The sequence below is a fragment of the Otolemur garnettii genome, unplaced genomic scaffold, assembly GCF_000181295.1.
Source record: "Otolemur garnettii isolate 467f Iridium unplaced genomic scaffold, OtoGar3 scaffold00008, whole genome shotgun sequence".
NCBI classification, from domain to species: domain Eukaryota; kingdom Metazoa; phylum Chordata; class Mammalia; order Primates; family Galagidae; genus Otolemur; species Otolemur garnettii.
In genome coordinates, this window is record NW_003852403.1 from 12,582,115 (window position 1) to 12,584,433 (window position 2,319).

At 44.1% G+C, this 2,319-nt stretch overlaps 1 protein-coding gene across 1 annotated transcript in view; it reads right to left on the minus strand.

Moving 5' to 3' along the window:
- OIT3 (oncoprotein induced transcript 3) overlaps positions 1–2,319 on the minus strand; it is a 28,306-nt gene that overhangs the window by 16,258 nt on the left and 9,729 nt on the right. Inside the window, exon 4 of the mRNA XM_003783571.3 lies at positions 95–217. Coding sequence (XP_003783619.1) covers positions 95–217 — 123 coding nt within the window. The remainder of the gene's footprint in view (positions 1–94; positions 218–2,319) is intronic.

The following is a 2,319-nucleotide window of genomic DNA, read 5'->3' on the forward strand; positions in this document are numbered from 1 at the left end:
TCTTCTAACACTAACACATTTTCCTAAACATCAAAGAATAAGCCGATGGCTTCCTGTGGGTTCCTGATTGGAGTCCCTTCTTACCCCTCCTCACCTTCACAAGTCTTGCCGTCACTTCTGAGTACACGGCCAACCCCACACTCACAGCGGTAGGAGTTTTTCAGGTTCACGCAGATCTCACTGCAGCCACCATTGTTTCGATCACATTCATTTTCATCTGTGGAAGGGAAACCGTACCATTTCCATAATGCTGAGCAGCTCAACTGTTTCCCAAGCCCCTGAGCAGAATCTCTACATCTTTTCAGGTTGGTTGATTCTACAACTCAACTCCCCCACTGTGATCTAATGACTTCTATCAACATGATGCCAACCAAGTTATTTGTTCATCTGCCTTCTACTGAGTGGAAGGCATCTGATTGCTTACCAACTCCCTCCTCTTAAGGGCAAAACTTATGGGGAAATGAAGTTCCTTTTGTGTCCTGGATTATGTCTAATTTATTTGTACTGATGAACTTCACTTTCTCCAATGAGTTCTTAAAAAGTTGCTAAAGAAATACCAACTTATAGTCTCAGTGCCCATAGCACAATGGTTACAGTGTGGGCCACATACACTGAGGCTGGTGGGTTCAAATCCAGCCTGAAGCAGCTAAAAAAAAAACAATGGCAACTGCAAGAAAAAAATAGCTGAGCATTGTGGGACGTGCCTGTAGTCCCAGCTACTTGGGAGGCTGAGGCAGGAGAATCACTTAAGCCCAAGAGTTTGAGGTTGCCGTGAGCTGTGACGCCATAGCACTCTATCAAGGGTGACATAGTGAGACTCTATCTCAAAAAAAAGGAAAAGAAAAAGAAATACAAACTTATAAGTTAAATTGTATTTTAAGTCATGAGACAAGCTTAAGTTAACAGAAGGAAATATCTGATAAAATATTTTGTGAGGTAGTCTTCTGTGGTAACGTGAACAACTGCCCTTAAAAATCTACTTTTTTAATTGGTGTATTTTCACACTGTACTTCAGCAATTATTGCTAACGTTGTTAAGCATCTGACGAAAGGTATGGACTCTTGCCATAAAAAAATGCACACTTGGCAGCAAATGCCTCCCTTCTTCCTTCTATAAAGAAAAGGAAGATGGGGAGCTAAATTGGTCATGGCCCTCGGGAATAACAAACCTGGATACAGGACATAAACGGGGGTTTAAAAAGCCATACGGTGACAAGAAGAATGACCTTGGCCCCCTGGAGGTAAGACAACTATAACTGAAACCCTGCTTAAGTCTAGGACCCCAGAAACTGCATCCCCTCAATGAGAGGAGAGTAGAAGCACTTTCCGCAGTGGGCCGAGGGAGGGATAAGGAAGCATTCTGCCTGAGGCCCAGGAGACGGAAAAGCCTTAAGAGACAATGGAAACCCCAAGCCAGGGCCCTGCAATGGACACAGCATGGATTTATACTTTTCCGTAAGGAGTGGGGATCTTGAAGCTGAGAAATTGATGTAAAATTTGGCTCAAACCGGGAGTTACAGTTTGGATATTTGCCCTCTCTAAACCTCACATTCAAATTTAATCTCCATGGTGGAGGTGGAGCCTGATGGGAGATGTTTGGGTGACGGGGAGGGACCTCTCATGAATAGCTTGGTGTCATTTCTTGGTAATGCGTGAGTCCTCACTTTATTAGTTACTGCACAAGCTGGTTGTTAAACAGAGCCCAGTACTCCCTTTCTCTCTCCTGCTTCCTCTCTTGCCATGTGATCCCTGCCACTGTGAGTGGAAGCAGCCCAAAGCTGTCATGCCCAGTCTTCCAGCCAGCAGAACCATGAGGCAGATAAAAGCATTCTTCTTTGTAAATCACCTAGCCTCAGGTATTCCTTTATAGCAACACTAAACAGACTAAGACAGCAGGTGTTAAGAGCCACACAGAAAGACAATGACAGCAGATGATTTGCCCTCTGGACATGTGGAAGGCAGGGCCCACGAGGAAATGATCCTCTGAGAGAGCGGCGGCAAGATAACAAACGGGGCTTGAACTACAGGAAACAGAATAATCCAGAGAAGTCCATCATACAAATACGCATATTTTAAGAATGACTAAAATGATAAAAGATGGAAACCAAAATAAAGGAAGTGGGTAAAAAGACAAGGCAGAACTAAAAGGCAACAAACAAACAAACACAGGAGAACTTGTAGAAATGGAAGAGTCAGTAAGATTGGAGTCTTCACTGCGGTCCCTTCTTTCCTTTACTTCATTATACTGCCTGGAAAGTGGCCGGTCAGAGACTAGCAACCCTCCTGTGGACGTGGTCATCTCTGCATTTGGGTTCCTTAG